The 19,400-nt window shown below is 35.3% G+C and overlaps 1 protein-coding gene across 2 annotated transcripts in view; it reads right to left on the reverse strand.

Moving 5' to 3' along the window:
* The window catches only part of CNTN1 (contactin 1), a 189,328-nt gene that overhangs the window by 94,641 nt on the left and 75,287 nt on the right, over positions 1 to 19,400 (reverse strand). The window contains exon 15 of one of the 2 annotated variants that reach the window (XM_010860767.1): positions 7,540 to 7,698. In XM_010860767.1, the coding sequence (XP_010859069.1) occupies positions 7,540 to 7,698 (159 nt within the window). Of the gene's footprint in view, positions 1 to 7,539; positions 7,699 to 14,629; positions 14,769 to 19,400 lie in introns of those variants that run through there. The other variant, XM_010860768.1, reaches the window with a different exon arrangement.

The following is a 19,400-nucleotide window of genomic DNA, read 5'->3' on the forward strand; positions in this document are numbered from 1 at the left end:
TTGAGCTATATGCCCAGTATTTATGGAACCGACATACTAACTGGAAAACCAGACCCCCTCCCCCGACCCATGAAAGAGCCCCAGGGCTCGTATCTAGACTCTCCATCGCCTAAAAGAATACACTAATTATCTGTGTAACCAAATAGAATCATAAATTCTATTATGCTTATTGGGGTATGACCACAGGTCTATTGATAATTGTCCACTGTTAACTACCTAGGCTTAAGGCATACGAATCACAGGTTTAAGGCATATGAATCACGGGTTAATTTTTATTGTATCTTTCTTTTCCTTTGTTCAGAGTAGTTTCAGAGAATTTGGGGAGGTGGGTTTGAACACGTACACTTGGGGTATATAAGATTTTCACAAAAACTGATTGGGGTCCTTGGCTAAGAGGAGACTCTGCCTTGGGCCCACCGTATAATAAACTGCACTCCACTATCTGCATTGTCCTTCTGAGTGAGTTTGTTTCCCGGAATGTGTGTCTACAACAGTATATTAACCTGACAGGTATTTAGATTGGTTGCAAAAGGATATAGAATAGGAGACATAAATCTTACTTTAATACTCAGATCAAAAGACCCTTCTTTAGAAGGTCTTATTTTGATAACCAGCCCTGAGCAGTAACGTAGAGATATATTTTCAAATAGTTTTAGCCCATAATGCTCAGAATTAAAAAGACAAATTCTAACTGTTCTTTGGAGGAAAAGAGAAGCAAGCCTTATGGGTATTGAAAGGCCAAAAGTTACAAGGTTTTGGTTTGTGGTGCTTTGTCATATGCTTTATATTGCTGTGCCTTCTAAGCCACATTGATTAATTCTTTGAGCAGCTTCAGAAACACACAGAATGACCTCCAGTCTAAGAAAAAGTAGATGTTTCAAAAATAACTCCAGGCAATATATCACGTGTTCTAGATTCTCCAATGTTGCCATAGTAAATGCTGCTATTTCCTCAGGATTTAAATACAATTCAAATCCTCAGGAACTTCCATTTCAATCTAAAACACAAGTTTTTGAAAGTACCTGGAAACCATTACCCACTTGGGGATTCTAGCTGAAAAAAACTAGTCCATTGTTTGAAAATGAAAATGGGCATTTAAAGGCTTCTCTCTGGCACTGACACAACTACTCTGTGTGATGTTAGAGGCTCTAGACCCAACACAGAGACCATTTGGCAGGACTCGGGGAGGAGCCAGAGGTGTGACAAAATTCCTTAAAGAGAAAGAGAAGTAGATTGCACTTTGGCATCCCAGAGTGTATGATTCACTGATTCTTCTCTAGGAAAAATTTGCATGTAGCCTCATAAAAACCCAGAAATTTATATTTGAAATGAGAACAACAAAAGTGAAGCTACAGGAAAGCATCAAGAAAATAGTAAATTTTAAAAATGCAATCTCCTACAAGGAGCCTAATTATTTTTTTCATTTTTTAAACTATTACTTTGGCAAAGATTTAAAAAAAATACTAAATACTAAGTAGCAATGTGGTAGAAGAGAAACTCATATACTGGTGGTGGAAGTAAAAACTTATACCTTTCTACAGTGTAATTTTGCAGTATAACTCATGAGCTTAAGCATGCTTACACTCAATAATTTAAATTACAAATGTTTATTCTGAGGAAATAATCTAAATAATCTGAATAATTCAGAGAAACATTTATGTACTGAGATGATAATTGCAGAGATTTATAACAATTCTAGTCTTCCATATGATAGAACTTTAAACACAAGGACATTTTTCTTCATTTTCTTTCTTTTTTTTTTTTGAAAACATATCCAGGATTCTCTCAATTGTTCCTCATAGCACAGTTTCCAGGCTATTTTATATTCTGGCCAACCTTTCTCTTCCACACAAACCATCACCAGAAGTATTCTATAATTTTTCCTCTGAAAGCAGTAGCATATAATCCAACATAACATTCTAAATCTGACCTGAGCATCTCGAGGAACTCTAGGAATGGTATCAAATTTACGTCGTTCATCCCCAAAAATGCTCAAGAGAAGTAACACTTCCAGTAGCTTGTTTTGGAAAGATGTGCTTTCCATTATTTCATGTAATTATCCTAAATTTAATCTTTAGAATGTTGAAAGCTGGTATCTGAAAAATACCTATTGGACACCTAAAATAATTACCTTCATAAAACTGAATTTAATTTGGCACCTCCTGTCTTCAGTGGACACCACTATAAATAAAAACCATGTGAGTTTTATTTCTGCATTGGTTGCCAAAATTATTTTTCACTTCTATTTATTGAAGGAGGAAACAGACAGAACAGGCTCCATCTTGAAAGCAGGACTCCATTTTGGGCTGGACTGTGGACTTTGAGCTATATGCCCAGTATTTATGGAAATGACATACCAACTGGAAAACCAGACCCCCCGGATGGAAGAGCCCCAGGACTCGTAGCTAGACACTCCACCTAGGTGGAGAGTCTATTCACCTAAAAGAATACCCTAATTATCTGTGTAACCGAATAGAATCATAAATTCCATTATGCTTATTGGGGTATGACCACAGGCCTATTGATAATTGTCCACTGTTAACTACCTAGGCTTAAGGCATACGAGAATCACAGGTTAACTTTGTATCTTTCTTTTCCTTTGTTCAGAGTAGTTTCAGAGAATTTGGGGAGGTGGGTTTGAGCATGCACACTTAGGGTATATAAGGTTTTCACAAAAACTGGTCGGGGTCCTTGGCTAAGGGGAGACTCTGCCTTGGGCCCACCGGTGTAATAAACTGCAGTCCACTATCTGCATTGTCCTTCTGAGTGAGTTTGTTTCCCAGAACACATGGCTAAAACATTAGGACACAATCACAAGAGAACAATACTGATACTACTAACAAGAAGAATATATAAAATAATATAAATAATAATAGTTTTTGCAGAGCCCATCAGAGAGTTGAATTTGTGAGGAAATCTAATGAATTAAATCATCATTGATAGAGTCATGGGAAGAGGAGGAAGTAGTCACAAATGTTCATAAGAAAAACTCAGTTTAACTTTTCATAGATATTTAAAGACAGAGTGCATGCTGGCATGACTTTTTTGAATCCATGGGAAATAAAGGAGAGTCTTTTCCTGTTGACAAGTTCTTTTTTGTAGGCTTCACCAGATGTATTCAATAAAGTTTGGAAGCAGAAGAGTGCTGAGAGACCACCCTTAAAGGCAATGTTTCTATATCTCACTGATATTATCGGTAAAAATATGAAGATTATTCTGATAAACTCAGGTAAATCAGGTAAGCTCTGATTACTCTAATGATTAATCATTAAGGTTTTATATTTAGAGAATTTCATTAAATTAGCTAAATTTTTATGCTAGAAAATATTCATAATGCAAAAGAAAGCCATAAAGAAGGAATAGAAAGACATAAACATGAAATATTTAGAAGGCAAAAATATCAGGCAAATATAAATTCAACTACACCAGTGATAACATCAAATGTTAATGGATTAAATACTCTAATCAAAAGGCAGAGATTGTAGGCTAGATATAAAATAAGATCCAACTATATGCTGTCAACAGAAAATATACTTTAGATTCAACGATACAAATAGGTTGGCAATTGTAAAAGATATAACATGGAAACAGGAACCATAACAAATAGAAGCATCTATGTTAATATCAGAAGCACCCTATTCAAATGCAACTTTTGTTTCCCAATCTCCCTTCTCTGTTTTTCTTTAGCACTAAACACCATGTGACTTACTTTACATTTTAGTTAGTTGCTTATTACAATCTCTCCTAGTAGAAAGTAAGCTCTTTAAAGATAGGGCTATGGCGTTTGGTTTGGTTTGTTTTTTTTTTTTGCTTTTTTTTCCCTCTCATTTACTCACAGCTGGTCCATTATGAATCCAGCATCTAGGATAGATTCAGATACACGATGGCAGCTCAATATGTATACATTTAATGAATGAACTTTATAAGCCTTAATTAGTTGCTAAGGATAGAATAGTGAATCAAACAAAAGTCTTCCTTCTCATGAAACATAATTTATAATAGAATAATTTTTTTTAGTGAGAAGCATATTTTATTGAGCTACACAGTAAGCATACACAATTAATGGAGATGATTGCAATTATTATTCCTTTCTCAAAGCCAAACCAAATTTTAAACATGTGTGTATTTCATTTGCTCTCCAGTATCTATAATTAACATCAATTTGACTGGATATCGAAGATCATCTACTGTTTTATTACTGTCATCCATTTTCATTCTATTTGGAGAAGCAGAAACTGCTTGTGCATTATTTTATCAAATATCTAAATGGTTTAAAAAATTGTTTTTCAAATGGTTGGATTTTGCCAAGTATGTTTATAAATAATTCTTATACTCACAAGCATAATGTAATAGAAATGTTTCACTTGTTTCTAATTCATTTGAACTTCATAAACTTATATACAGAATTGCTCAGTTGTGTTCAACTTTTTGTGGCCCCATGGACTGCAGTGCACCAGGCTTCCCTGTCATTCACCATCGCCCAGAGTTTGCTCATACTCATTTCCATTAAGTCGGTGGTGCCATCCAACCATCTCGTCCTCCCCGTCCCTCCTACCTTCAATCTTTTCCAACATCAGGGTACTTTCCAATGAGTCAGCTCTTTGCATCCAGTGGCTAAAGTACTGGAACTTCAGCTTCAGCATCAGTTGTTCCAATGAATATTCAGGCTTGATTTCCTTTAGGATTGACTGGTTTGATCTTCATGCAGTCCAAGGGATTCTCAGGAGTCTTCTCCAACACCACAGTTTGAAAACATCAATTCTTTGGCATTCAGCCTTCTTTATGGTCCAACTCTTACATCCATACATGACTACTGGGAAAACCATAGCTTTGACTAGACGGACTTTTGTCAACAAAATGATGTCTCTGCTTTTTAATCCTCTGTCTAGATTTTTCATAGCTTTTCTCTCAAGGAGAAAGAGTCTTTTAATTTCATGGCTACAGTTACCATCCACAGTGATTTTGGAGCCCAAGAAAATAAAGTCTGTAACTGTTTCCATTGTTTCTCCATCTATTTGCTGTGAAGTGATGGAGCCAGATGCCATGATCTTTGCTTTTTGAATGTTGAGTTTTAAGTGAGCTTTTTCACTCTCTCCTCTTTCACCTTCATCAAGAGGCTCTTTAGTTCCTCTTTGCTTTCTACCATTAGGGTGGTGTCATCTGCATATCTGAGGTTACTGATATTTCTCCTGGCAATCTTGATTTCAGCTTGTGCTTCATCTAGCCCGGTATTTTGCATGATGTACTCTGCATAGAAGTTAAATAAGCAGGGTGACAATATACAACATCGATGTACTCCTTTACTAATTTTGAATCAGTCTGTTGTTCCATGTCCAGTTCTAATTGTTGCTTTTGACCTGCATACAGGTTTCTCAGGAGGCAGTTTACGTGGTCTAGTATTCCCATCTCTTGAGGAATTTTCCACAATTTGTTGTGATCCACATAGTAAAAGTCTTTAGTGTAATCAATGAAGCAGAAGTAGATGGTTTTTCTGGAATTCTCTTGCTTTTTCTATGATCCAATGGATGTTGACAATTTGATCTCTGGTTTCTCTGCCATTTCTAAAACCATCTTGTACAGCTGGAAGTTATCGGTTCAGGTATTGTTGAAGCCTAGCTTAGAGGATTTTGAGCATGACCTTGCTAGCATATGAAATGAGTGTAATTGTGTGATAGTTTTAATGTTCTTTAGCATTGCTTTTCTTTGGGATTGGAATGAAAACTGACCTTGTCCAGTCCTGTGGCAACTGCTGAGTTTTCTAAATGTTCTTTCTTTAGACTTAAATTGAAAAAAAGTAGGGAAAACCACTAGGCCATTCAGGTACTGCAGAGAATTGTTTAACAATAAAATATATCCTGTGCTGTGCTTAGTCGCTCAGTTGTGTCCAACACTTTGCAACCCCATGGATTGTAGCCCACCTGGCTTCACTGTCCATGGGGATTCTCCAGGCAAGAATACTGGCATGGGCTGCCATGCCCTCCTCTAGAGGATCTTCTCAACCCAGGGATCAAACCCACGTCTCCCACATTTCAGGCAGATTCTTTACTGTCTGAGCCACCAGGGAAGCCCAAGAATACTGGAATGAGTAGCCTATCCCTTCTCCAGAGGATCTTCTCAATCCAGGAATTTAACCAGGGTCTCCTGCAATGCAGGTCAATCCTTTACCAGCTGAGCTACCTGAGAAGCCCAAAAATGTGTCCTAAACCCTTGTTATAGATTTCAAATATATATTTCATTAATTTCCCATGATAAGAAGACATTATCCTAAAAAGGTAAATTTAAATTAAAACTTCTCAGGGAGCAATACAAATAAATTCCATTATGTAAAGATTAAAATGAGCAGGTTTAAGTTATGCTGGGACTAATTCTTGTTGTTGGTTTTTTTGTTTTTTTAAAGGAGCATTCTATTCACTTTTGTCTTTTTTTCTTCCCTTTGTGACAACAAAGGCCATATTTTATGCCTCTTCCTTATGCATCTAAAATAAATTCTAATAACTACAAATTTGGTTAGATATATTGTCAACAATGACAAGGATTAACAGGCTATTTTATCAAAACAATCCTCTACCTTTTTTTATATCTGAGAAAATAAGCTAACATGTGATATTGAAGACTGGTGATAACAAATGACAATGGTAATAACTTCTACACAAGGGAAAGTACCCACTTACTCTTATAATTTTTTTTCTTTTAGAAAATCTGAATAAAATATGAGGGGGAAAACAGTTAAGGTACTAAACTTCTTTTAAAACCTGTTTTGAGGAAATTCAAGCCAGACAGGAACATACTCGGAGTTATGCCAGTAAGATTTAAGTGTTTAATCTTTATGATCAACTCTTTTTTTTTTAATGCAGAGCTATAGTACCTCTGTAATTTGATAAAAAGGATAATAAATAATGTTATAGATACCATTTGTCAATATAACACCTTCTCTGTACTTTTTTCCTAATACATCTTAGACTTACATATAGCTCAAATAAGAAACCCAGGAGGCCTCTCTTTGCTCCCCCATTATATTAATAGATTAGCCATGCTGCTTCGTCCTTTATAGCTTTAAAACATTTAGTTTGTTGTGGTTTTGTTTACTACCAAAGTGTGGGGTTACTAAAAAAATAATTTTTTTAAAGAAAATTTTCAGGGTAGAGAAGACTCTTGAGAGTCCCTTGGACTGCAAGGAGATCCAACCAGTCCATTCTGAAGGAGATCAGCCCTGGGATTTCCTTGGAAGGAATGATGCTAAAGCTGAAACTCCAGTACTTTGGCCACCCAATGCGAAGAGTTGACTCATTGGAAAAGACTCTGATGCTGGGAGGGATTGAGGGCAGGAGGAGAAGGGGACAACAGAGGATGAGATGGCTGGATGGCATCACCAACTCAATGGACATGAGTTTGAGTAAACTCCAGGAGTTGGTGATGGACAGGGAGGCCTGGCATGCTGTGATTCATGGGGTCGCAAAGAGTTGGACAGGACTGAGTGACTGAACTGAACTGAATACAAGAAAAAAGAATTCATCTCAAAACATGAACAGATAAACTCACCTGTCTTCGCATCTTTCCAATCATCCGAAAGAATAGTCTTCGTCTGGATAGTGTACTTAGATATAGGACTATGATTGTCTGAACCACGGCTCCAAGTAAGTGCCACAGAAGTGGCTCTAATGTCTTCTATTCGCAGACCACCTGGAGGGCCTGGAGGGCCTGGAATGAAAATATGGGTAATGAATCAATGAATCCCATCCAGTGAATTGGGTGCATATTGGCATACAAAATTGTCTTCCTTGCAATTAATCTAAAGAATATTTACACAATGAAATCAGTGTTGCCACATTCCTTTTAAGCATAAACTATAAGAAGCAATACTAATGGTACTTATAGTTTTTACTAAATGATTTCATGATGTCTTTTTATGAAAAGAGATAAATACCATCCTTTAAAATGGCATTATTATTCAGGATATATATGATAATCTTTGACTCATAAAATACAATTGACATCAAGGAACCTAACAGATTTTAATCATAGTGAGATTTAATGAAATTTTGCTGAATAAATGAATCAGAGCAGATAACACTGCCTAGATATGAGGATAGTTAGTCATAGTTTCATTCTGCCTCCCCAAAATGGAACAAATACTTTTTAATAATTCTAAATGTTATAGTTAATTTATTTTACTTGGAGCAGAAATTTCTGAAAATGACTGTATGTACCATTTTGGGTAATACAGTCTATGTTAGTTAAAGTAATAGAAATAATATTAACAGAAATATTTCTATGTATATAAAAGGTAGAAAACAACTATTAATTCAGGCATACCAGGAATGATCTAAAAACATCAAATAATATACTGAAGAAACAGGTCATAAGACAATGTTAAAAATAGGATTTCACAGATGCTTAATATCTCAGTATTAATATTATTCATTTATTCTCTAAACTGAGAACACTGTGTTGAGTGGGAGAAATGAAAAGATAAATGAGACATAACTTTTAGGCTTTGAACAGATCTTTGTCGTGAAAAGGGTGGAATGGCACAGTAAATAAGCGACTGTGAAAGACAGTAGCAAATGCCAAGTTTATGGTTTACAGCATACTTAGACTTTGCATCATGATGTCTTCTTTTTAAAACTGTGAGAAAAAGTTCTTTAGATGGTAATGTAGTGTCTATCACTTACAATGCTAAACAAGGTTCTGTTGCCAGAGAACTCCTAAGATAGACATTTCAGACAATGACATCACTTTTCTTTGCATCAAAAAGGAGGCCATCCCCAATTGAATTAGGCACAGTGAACAAAATAATCAACAACGTTAGCAGAGTGGCAAATTTTTAAAGTATTAAATAAAACACATGTTTTTATCTTTTAGGTGAAAGCAAATACAAAGAGAAATCTTGAGAGCAGCTAGAGAAAATGGGCACATTATTTAAGTGCCTTCCCGTTTAAATGTCAGATCAGCTGCTTTATCTCCAGGGCCTTGTTCTCCACATGGGCTTTGGTCTTTACAGAGGTATAGATAACACTCCAAACCTGCACCAATTTCTTTGTAATTGGTCCCAAAGAGAAAAATGTGTATAGAACAACACAGTTGCATTACTACTAACAGTAAAATAACACAAGACACAGCCTATTTATGATAGTAACTTTTATTTAGAAGCACAAAACATAAATTAATAAGGGCAAATAGATTCTTATAAATATATATGTAATAGTATTTTTATACTTACTGATGTTAATTAAAAGTAACAATAATATGCCATCCAAAATTAATGAAAATAGCCACATAAATTATATAAACCACATTTGATATTCAGAAAGAACATGTTGCATTTTCCATATGTAAAGACTACATTGAAAAACAATACACATTCTTGATCAGAACCACAATGTTCCTTACTTCACATTAAGCATCAGCCCAAGTCAATTACTGAGTGGAATATTTCAGAGATTAAAATTAAAATTTAGAAATGAAAAATTAAAAACTATATTTTTTTAAAAAAAGAGAAAGTCTTATAATGCAGGCATTCATACACTTTTTCTGAGCATAAGGAAATGTTAAAGGGAATTTAAGGCAACATCGCCATAGGTTAGACTTTTATCATTAAGGTGTAAATCATTTCCCCACTATTACTCTCTGAAATTTTCGGATGGCAAATGAATGACTTTTGGAAAGGTCAGGTTAAAGCTGCATATTAATAATGCATTAATTGGGATACTATATGCATAATAATTCATCCCATTCACTGAGGAACAATATGAAGCAAAAGGCTGTAATTATATTTATGCATTTCTTTCTTTGATATATGCCTGGCCTATACTGACCCTTCTTAATAAATATTTGGTGAAGACATAAATAAATTTATCACATTGACCTTCAGAGCTCTGTAAACATAACAGTTATACACAACACAATCTCATTCTTTCATTTGCTCTGAAACTGTATTGCATTAAGAAGGTGAAATTGAGAAAATAAATGGAAAGGAGTTGGTTGATAACCCCAAAACCATAGTGTGGCAATATAACTTGGTAGTAATTTACCAAGTAGGTTTTTTTTCCATGTAGTAATTAAATACAAATATCCCCTAGGAAATACCTGAGAGGAAATATACTACTAAAGAACAGAGATTTTAGAGTTAAAAAAGGCTTGATTTTAAATTCAGTGCCTTGATTTATCTTGGGCAAGTTTATCAAGTTGACTAAGCTTTCATTTTCTCAGGTATAAAATAGGAGTAATAAAAACTGACCAGATTGTTGTTAGGATTAAAATAAAAATCTTTAAGGAATGTAGTGCTAGGCCTGATTTACAGAAAGCCCTTAGTAAATTTTAGTCTTAATACTATCAATGTTACACCTTTAAGAGCTTTCTGCACATCTGAGCTGTTGGATAGGATTAATATTTGTATAATAATTAACAAGGATGTTTATCAGATTGTTCTGGTAAACACCAGTTCTTTCCACTCAAAATTAAGTTGTTTCTGGTAAATTTTTTGGAGATAAGGAAAACTGGTCATGTGAAGGCCCTCTAGTGTGTACAAAGGATGCAGCGAAACTAGAGTGGTACTGTGAAGAGAAACGTGGCCAGCCTTGCACTGTCTCCCAGGAGAAAGGTTTTCTAAGCAGTGTAGCTCATGTTACTTGCTCCGTTTTTCTGTTCAAAATGGAGAGAAAAGTGCTGTGGCAGAAAATAAAATAATGCAGCCACTAGTTCCTCAGCACAAAGGCAGGCATTTAGAAACTGACCATCCTTCTGGACATAGCCAGAGTGGTTATGAACCACTTTCTGTGTGGTTCAACGGAATCTCACTGGCCACATCCATACTCACTTTTCCAAAATTTGTCTAGGTTCTCAATGTATTTACTATTAAATCACTGACTACTGGCAAACAAAATAATATATTTTAGTAAATCCTTATTATATCTGAGTCTTTTATAATTCTTACAAATAACCCTAAAATGTAAGCACGTTATTTTCACTCCTTAATAGATGAGGAAATCCAGACATGAATAGATTAAATAAAATAACCACAGTCATCCAGCTAGCAAAGCTAAAGCTAAGATATGAACACAACCGATTCGCCATCAGGCTTTTCATTTACTACAGTGAAAACAATCATTTAAAAACAATATTACCAGATTCAAATTAAAAAATGGCCTTGACAGCTTTCCTTTAGAGACCTTTTGTGTTGCGGAGAATATGAATTACTTGGGCATTACTGTGCATTTTTGGGAAAATGATAAAAACTGTGTTACGTTGATTATAGCTTTTTATATCTTTTTTGTGATCTGTTAACTCAAATAAATGAAGATAAATACATCACATAAATACATCATATAAATTCCTACTGTATTACATCCTAAGGTTTCGTTTTTATTATTGTAAAAGTGTTTGGTAATCTTTCCTGAAATTTACCAATTTTTTAGGAAAAAAAAAAAACCTATGTATGAACAAAATACAGATGTGATTTCCACTCAGTCTCTTTCATATATAAAATAATTAGAAGGAAAAATGAACAGAAATACAATTATTTCTCAATTCCATCATTTCTTCTTTAGGATTGTAGTAACACTCTGTGAAATAGTTTAGTGACATTTGAGGAAATAGTGACATTTGAGGAAAAATAGAAGAAAAATTTTTTTTTCAAAATGATTATTCACACATTATAAGTTGACTATATTTTCTCCATCAATAATTTTTTAATTTATTTTTTAATTGAAGGATAATTGCTTTACAGACTTTTGTTGTTTTCTGTCAAACCTCAACATGAATCAGCCACAGCTATACATATACCCCCTCCCTTTTGAACCGCCCTCCCATATCCCTCCCTATCCCTCCCCTCTAGATTGATACAGAGCCCCTGTTTGAGTTTCCTGAGCCATATAGCAAATTCCTGTTGCCTATCTGTGTTACATACGGTAATGTAAGTTTCCATGTTACTCTTTACATACATTCATCCTCTCCTCCCCTCTCCCCATGTCCATAAGTCCATTTTCTATATCTGTTTTTCTATTGCTGCCCTGTAAATAAATTCTTCAGTACCGTTTTTCTAGATTCCGTATATATGTGTTAGAATACAGTATTTATCTTTCTCTTTCTGACTTACTTCACTCTGTATAATAGGTTCTAGGTTCATCCACCTCATTAGAACTGACTCAAAGGTATTCCTTTTTATGGCTGAGTAATATTCCATTGTGTATGTGTACCACAACTTTATCCATTCATCTGTCAATGGACATCTAGGTTGCTTCCATGTTCTAGCTATTGTAATTGAAAAAGACACATGTATCCCATTATTCATTCCATCAATAATTGAGATTCATTTTCATTTAAGTCAAGTGGCATAGAAGATTTGAAACTGGGATCCTCCAAGATTAAACAGGAGGCATAGTAGTCAAGCATCATGAGTCAGTGACAATACTTAGCCAAAAACCTTAATGCACTTTCTTCTGCTTAAACACTGACTGGCTTTCTAAACAACTGTGGTTGGAATTGGATCCAACATACTGTTGGTCCTTCTGGGATTCCACTCCACATAGCACACATTTAATATAAGCTTTGACACTAAACAGGAGACACATCCCAGTGTCATCCTGTTTCCACTTGTAATTGCTCAGTAAGCAATTAAGAACAAACCATCACATATAATATCCTATCCCGTGGTTCACTGTTTATTTTTACTAAAATAGTAAATCATAATGAAAAGTTTGAATGCTAAATGTCAATGAAAAGCTTAATGAAAAGTTCAGTGTAAATTATTGTCCCTTTTAAAATAAAGTAATCTGAAAATAACAATGCTGAAAGAACATCAGTTATATTAAGGCGGGTGGCTTCTTCTTTACAAAAATACATCAACTGAAGTCCCTTTTTTACTACAAGCCTGTTCTTGTTCTGAAAATTAGTTAAGACAACTGCTTTATCATAAGGTAATATAACACAAATTGATGTGTGGTGTTGTTGAAGCATGCTGCTGCTGCTAAGTCGCTTCAGTCGTGTCCGACTCTGTGCGACCCCATAGACGGCAGGCTCCCCCGTCCCTGGGACTCTCCAGGCATGAACACTGGAGTGGGTTGCCATTTCCTTCTCCGTTGTTGAAGCATAAGGCTGTATTAAGATGAAGCTGAATATTAAATGGGAATATGGTAGTTTTTAACCTCTAACAATGGTATTTTAACCTTCTACTTGATAAAAACGAACTTAGATCCCCATTAGAAATGAGAATGAGGTTAAAGGGAGGTAAATGAATCAATGTAATTCTAGTTGATATTGATACAGTTTATCTAAAGAAACTGGAGAAGGAAAGCTTCTTTTTTTCCTGGCACTTTTCATACTTGCCATGTGGTTTCCTTTCTAATTTTTATTGATCCTTTCCCAAACTATATTCATATCTGATGGTATATATTGCTGGTATACTTTCAACTAGAGATCCTTAAGGGGCCCACAATGCTGATTCATGTACATCTCCATGGCAATATTTATGGATATAGGACAATCTCAAATTATTCTTAAAAATCTTATTAAAATGGCAATTGCCCTAGATCTCCAGTCTACATTCTAGGATGCTTCTTTCTGTGACATTAATTGAGACTAGAAAATGAGAAGTAAAAAATGATGGAAATAAGTAACATTTTGAGCCAGAGACATGTATTCCTTTAAGATGGCTGATCAATTGTTTTTTAATTACTTAAATATTTGGGATTTATATATATTTCTCTCAAAACTTCCCTAAGAGTTCTTCCAACCACAGACGGGAATGCTACAGTTACTAAAGGAGATATTTATATAATATCCCATGCCTAAGAGTAAGCCTATTTAAGAAGAGCAAAAGTATTTCTTGTGAAGAAATAAGAATTTTAAGCATGTTTGTTTGACCAAAGCGGGGAAAGGGAAATATTTTTAAATAATGAAATTTAAGCAGTTCCAATATTACTCTCTCATTTCTACCCATGTCCTTCCAAAAAGTCTTGACCTTCCTTTCAAAATAAAGATCCAAGAAGGCCGATGCTAGGAGTTAACAATTAAATATGTATACATGCTGTTAATCACTTTGTTATCTTCACTTAAATCTAGCTACTGAGATGACAGTTTTCTCCACATGCTGTCCAATTTCACTTCCCAATTCCAGGAATTGTTCCAAAAACCCTACAGGGCCATGAGCAGGCTTCAGTTGTTTCTTGCTGCTCTGTGTCTTTTCTTGCCAAATTATATATATGGAACCAGGGTACAGAAGGCCACGGGAAATAATGCCCCTTAGCTTACATCCTAATTAAGATAACTCATTAGTGAATTTGACAACAGGTTTGCTCATTACCTGCTTGGGTAAATCAAACAGTCCATTCAGTAGCAATACTCTTGTATTATAATTCACCAATTTTTCATATTTTTTTTCAGATAATGAGCTAATTTCTGAGATATGTAATTTCAAAGAAAGACAGGACATGAAAACACAAAAATTTTACTTGGCCATCATATGATGTACTGGGTTAGTTCAGCAGACAGTTTTCAGATATTAGTAAAACTATATCATTATTTTCAAGTATCTTTCTGTTCAAAGTATGTTTAGGTGTCCAAAAGGAAAAAATCCTCTAGGAATTGGATTTTGGCAGGGGGAACTTCAGAAGCTACAATATTGAATTAATTAGTAAAATCTAGTATAATGTGTTAAAAAAAAGTTTTCACACAAATAGTGAGTGTCAGCGATCACCAGGTTGGAGGCAGGCTTGCACAGACGGGGAGAAAAGGATCCACCATGTTTTTCTCTCCATCTTTTCTGTTTTTACCTGCAAGAGGAAAGATCAAGGCTGAAGGGCAAGTGTTGATGCCCATTTAGGAGCAGGAAGCCATGTACTTTGAAAATTTGTCATATATCCTTAATTGGTAAGTTGAAATACGAACAAAGAACAACTTCTAGACATTGTGGATGAGAGTCCAAAAAGGAGAAGCCTGAAGAGACAAGCTTTGGCCCATTCAACCTGTTTCCCTCACAAATAGTGACTGACTTTCTAAAGAATAAGAGTTGTAACCGAATCCCCTCTTCCCCTCTATAAACAAATGAAACAAAACAAAAAACTCCTAAAGCCTTTGTGATTTCACTCCACAAAGAACAAGTCTACCTACTGAAAATATGTTTGTGCCTTCAAGACTTCTAATTAAGAAAAAAAGCTTGAGGGTAAATTTAAGCTGTGACTTAAAAAATTAATCAGAGATTGGAGCTGGAAGTTGTAGGAACCTGTGTCTTGAGAAATATATTTATTATTCATGTCTATATGAACATTACGGCAAAAGGGGAGCGAAGTAAAAGAAAATGTTTATAAAAAGCCATCATGGGCAACACGTGAACTGGAGTTGTTATTATTCTCTTACATAAATATGGACTCTGAGACCTACAAGACCACAGCTTATTCAGCAGGTGAAGTGCTCTTTAAATCTATGCTCACATAATACCAAAAGCCAGACCATTCCCTTTGCATCACGTGGATCTTTTAATGACTATATCATATATCAGTATAACTATACCATTATAGAAAATCATGACATTAACAAGATGGTCATCCTCCTATGTTTCCTTACTATAACTAGGGATAGTTTGATTATAATTAGGCTATTTTGTAACCGCTAGTATCCTCCTAGTTATAGTTATTTAAATGGGAGTAATCATGTATAGAAAAACTTGCTAGGAAAATTGCTGACTACTTGTTGCAAATTTAGTCCTATGATAAACGGTAACAAAGGTTACTTAATGCATTTGTCACTTCTATGTGTCTTTCAAATGTTAGAGATTTCCAAGTCTTTTGATGAGAGCTGAAGTTGATAATTTTTGAGATATTCTTTTTTCTCCCTTTCAAATGAAGTCGGTATTTTTGCAGAGAGAGAGGGAGTTGTGAACAGTCACACAGGAAGCCTCCCTAAACAGATGCACATTAGACTGCTATTTCTTGAATTAGTTAACAGTAGCTTTCAGCCTTTGAAGGAATATATCAAATAGTGGTCCTCCAAGTTGTTTAAATCACAATCAGAAGCACCTGGTGTCTTCTATTCAGGAACAGTCCCTTGCCCCTGAAGAAATTCTCAGAGGTGGGCAGGGGGCTCAAACACTGGCTGTTGAGGCCCTGAAGAATGTAGTGAGCTGATGCTCAGGAGTATATTCCTCAGTGTGACAGAGTCCAGACTACTCTGTGACACACCTACATTCTAGTGGGTCACACATTTTTTGCTGCTAAGAATATTGAAAATTCATAATTTTGTACATTATTTTTTTGTAAAAATGAAGCAGATTCAAGCATATCCTTTTAATTTTGCTAGCTCTTGCTTACCTTCATCCCAATGTACTTTCAGATAAAGGGGTTGGTGTTCCAGCAGTGTCCTGGGAAATGCACATGGACCCCAACCAAGTTCCTCACCTCACCCCATGTCCACAGAATGACTGTTACTAGCACTGGACAATTAGAAGTCAAAATGACATTTTACTTTTTTGGAAAATAAAGAAATCTTTTGGATGTATTCCAGAATCTGCATTCACTCATGAGCATATCAGTCAGTTAAACATTATAATGGAAAAGTGTTTGGCAGAGAGAGCTTCCCATTGTACTAATTAATGAGATATCCTAAGCCAGATTTAAACACATGTATGGGGGTCTAGCACACAAGGACTGAATCATGTAGTCACCTTTAAGGAGGAAACAGGGAAGGTGTAAACCAAAAATAGCTGGCTTTGTAGAATACCAATAGAGATTCACAGGAGGTTGGATTACCCTTTCAACATCTCTGCCCTTCTCTTTAGTCTATCTCACTTAACCCCAGTGATGATGGTAGTCAGATGAGCTATGTGATAGGAATTCAAAAGGACAAAAATCCCCTCTCTGCAGCTTCTTAAACTGACCACAGGTTTAGAGGGTAAAGGTTTTCTCTGATTTCCTTCATTTTCTTTTGCTTAGGTATAAAAAATTCTGTGACCCAGTCAAACTCCCAGGTTAGTGAGGTTGGCTGGTGGGAAGAAGATGGGAGTGGCAGGAAGCCAGTCTGCAAAAGGTACCATGAGGAAATAATTGCACATTTCTGAAACTCGAAATGGCAGATTTCACAAAAATCATATCAAAAAAATTGTTTTGCTTAAAAAGAATTATATGCCATTGAGTCTTCTGTTGATTATTTTTTCAATAATGAAGCTCAGGTGTTTTCTATTCTTTTTTAAATAAAATGAACCAAGAACAGAAAATATTAAGAAATTCTAATTTCAAGTAACTTAAAAGTTTACTCTGTAAATTAACTTCTAATTATCAATGCCTCAGGGTGTTCGGGTGGACAATTTAACTAATTATAAAACAAACCATATATCAACAGTAAAAAGGATGCAAAATAAAAATTATCTGATCTGATTTTATATCTGGGGAAGTTAAATATTAAAGAAAAGTGAGAAAGATAAGTCCTTGCACTTCTAACATGCAGCAGTTTTGTTAGGATGACCTGAAAAAATTTATATGAAAGTTCTGTAGACACATACATTTTAATCTAAAACATTTAAACATTTTGAATGAACTATTTTTAAGGCCAAAAAACACATTGTAAAAATCAAGTTTAAAACTATCTATTATGATTTATTTACTCTTTTTGCTATTGTAATTATAATTTATAATGTTAATAGAGGAAAAAAAATATTATAGCTTTCTTTTGTCATCAGACCTATCATAAATACATTATGGGCAAAAATAAAATTGCAAAATTTGCATCAGTAACTTTTATATAAAATTAACATTTTTTATCAAAAAAAGGCCTACATTTTAACTTTTCACATTGATTACTTTATCTCTGAATATATTTGAATTAGTGCTTAATTAAATTGCTTTGCAGCAATGAACTGGGCATTATATATGAAGTGGGACTCCCTATATTCAAATCTTATTTTTTTGCTTAGTAGCTGAATAACCTTAGGCAAGTAACGTAGCCTCTCTGGGACTCAATTTCCTCATGTGTAAAATGGAGATAACAACAGTATCCATCCATCTCTTGAAATAGTGCCTGGTAAAAATAAACCTTTAGTAAATATTATATATCCTTGAATAATATAATAACTGTATACTTGCAATATGTATTTTGTTATTATATATAGTATATGATTTGTCATATGTTATACAATTAGAGATACCAAGGGAACATTTCATGCAAAGATGGGCTTGATAAAGGACAGAAATGGTATGGACCTAACAGAAGCAGAAGAGATTAAGAAGAGGTGGCAAGAATACACAGAAGAACTATACAAAACAGATCTTCACGACTAAGATAATCATGATGATGTAAACCCTCACCTAGAGCCAGACATCCTGGAATGTGAAGTCAAGTGGACTAAGATAATCATGATGATGTGATTACTCACCTAGAGCCAGACATCCTGGAATGTGAAGTCAAGTGGGCCTTAGAAAGCATCACTATGAACAAAGCTAGTGGAGGTGATGGAATTCCAGTTGAGCTCTTTCAAATCCTAAAAGATGATGCTGTGAAAGTGCTACACTTAATATGCCAGCAAATTTGGAAAACTCAGCAAGTGGCCACAGGACTGGAAAAGGTCAGTTTTCATTCCAATCCCAAAGAAAGGCAATGCCAAAGAATGCTCAAACTACCGCACAATTGCACTCATCTCACATGCTAGTAAAGTAATGCTCAAAATTCTCCAAGCCAGGCTTCAGCAATATGTGAACCGTGAACTTCCTGATGTTCAAGCTGGTTTTAGAAAAGGCAGAGGAACCAGAGATCAAATTGCCAGCATCCGCTGGATCATGGAAAAAGCAAAAGAGTTCCAGAAAAACATCTATTTCTGTTTTACTGACTATGCCAAAGCTTTTGACCGTGTGGATCACAATAAACTGTGGACAATTCTGAAAGAGATGGGAATACCAGACCACCTGACCTGCCTCTTGAGAAACCTGTATGCAGGTCAGGAAGCAACAGTTAGAACTGGACATGGAACAACAGACTGGTTCCAAATAGGAAAAGGAGTACATCAAGGCTGTATATTGTCACCCTGCTTGTTTAACTTATATGCAGAGTACATCATGAGAAACGCTGGACTGGAAGAAGCACAAGCTGGAATCAAGATTGCCAGGAGAAATATCAATAACCTCAGATATGCAGATGACACCACCCTTATGGCAAAAAGTGAAGAGGAACTCAAAAGCCTCTTGATGAAAGTGAAAGAGGAGAGTGAAAAAGTTGGCTTAAAACTCAACATTCAGAAAACGAAGATCATGGCATCTGGTCCCATCACTTCATGGGAAATAGCTGGGGAAACAGTGGAAACAGTGTCACACTTTATTTTTTTGGTCTCCAAAATCACTGCAGATGGTGACTGCAGCCATGAAATTAAAAGATGCTTACTCCTTGGCAGGAAAGTTATGACCAACCTAGATAGCATATTAAAA

Source organism: Bison bison, unplaced genomic scaffold (assembly GCF_000754665.1).
Source record: "Bison bison bison isolate TAMUID 2011002044 unplaced genomic scaffold, Bison_UMD1.0 scf7180017864470, whole genome shotgun sequence".
Classification (NCBI taxonomy): domain Eukaryota; kingdom Metazoa; phylum Chordata; class Mammalia; order Artiodactyla; family Bovidae; genus Bison; species Bison bison.